The 1,027-nt window shown below is 66.7% G+C and overlaps 1 protein-coding gene across 1 annotated transcript in view; it reads right to left on the bottom strand.

Annotated features, from left to right (window-relative positions):
* Positions 1 to 6: 6 nt before the first annotated feature.
* The window catches only part of LOC109289896 (zinc-binding protein A33-like), an 8,381-nt gene continuing 7,360 nt past the window's right edge, over positions 7 to 1,027 (bottom strand). Inside the window, exons 5-6 of the mRNA XM_019506157.1 lie at positions 767 to 882; positions 7 to 643 (exon numbers count right to left, since the gene is read on the bottom strand). Coding sequence (XP_019361702.1) covers positions 99 to 643; positions 767 to 882 — 661 coding nt within the window. The 3' untranslated portion in view covers positions 7 to 98. The remainder of the gene's footprint in view (positions 644 to 766; positions 883 to 1,027) is intronic.

Raw genomic sequence — 1,027 nt, 5'->3', positions numbered from 1 at the left:
GCAGCATGGAGAGCCGGGCAGCTCTTCGGTCAGTCACCGGTGCCCCCGGTCCTGCACGTGCTGCCCTCCCCATGGCTCAAGAGGGAACAGCCCACGTCCTACAGGGCCAGGTGGCAGATCCTCATGGGCTCTGCGTTCTGCCCCCCGTCGCTGAAGCAGGTGCTGAAGAAGGGGCAGAGGCCGGGGGCGGCAACCTGGCGGAAGGTGTAAAGGTGGGCCATGTCCTCAGCGTTGTAGAAGGCCACCGTGCCTGCCTGGCAGTCCAGCAGCACCCCCACTTTGCGCAGGCGGCGCGGGGGGTAGAGGCGCACCCAGGGCACGGCGGCAGCCCAGTACTCTGTGCTGTTCCTCAGGCGAAGGGACCAGTAGCCGTTCTCAGGGCACAGCTTCACCTTGGCTGCCCGGTCTGCCAACTCGGCCGCTACGCCCAGGTCCCACTTGGTCTTGTTGCCCACCCACACCTCCCAGTAGTGGCTCCCGGCTGTGAAGACCTCGGACCCCAGCACGTTCACACACTTCTGGAAGCGCTTGGGGCTGCTGGGGACGGGCTGGGGGGTCCTCTGCTCCGTCACTGCCCTCAGGTTTTCAGACAGCACCAGGTTGGGGTGGGCTGTCTCGGGGTCGAAGGTCAGCGGGGCAGGAGCTAGGACGGAGGATGAGCGTTCGTCAGCGTGCCGTGCACATCAGCTCCCTTTCGCTTTGCCTTGCCCAGGCATCCCTGTCACCCCCTCGCCTCCCCCAGGGCCCTGCCCAGTGTCAGACTCACCAGGGGAGATGGATGGCAGCATCCGTCTCCAGAAGATGTACTGCAGGGGGCCGCTGTGCTGGTCTCGGAGGTGGTCGGCGTCAAAGGGAGGTGGGGCCTCTACTTGCACCAGGGGCCTGGCAGAGGGAAGGGGCTGGAGTGAGGCACGGTGCAGACAGAGTGAGTTGGGGGGTGGGCGAAGCAGGCTGAAGCCAGGACCCTGGATGTGGCGGGGGGGGGGGGGGGAAATTCCCCCCACGGGGGGGTTTTGCGGGCCACCAG

This window comes from Gavialis gangeticus, unplaced genomic scaffold (assembly GCF_001723915.1).
Source record: "Gavialis gangeticus isolate Ggan-Ray unplaced genomic scaffold, GavGan_comp1, whole genome shotgun sequence".
In the NCBI taxonomy this organism is placed as follows: Eukaryota; Metazoa; Chordata; order Crocodylia; family Gavialidae; genus Gavialis; species Gavialis gangeticus.
The sequence above is the reverse complement of the archived record's forward strand: the minus strand, read 5'-3'. Positions and strand labels throughout refer to the sequence as shown.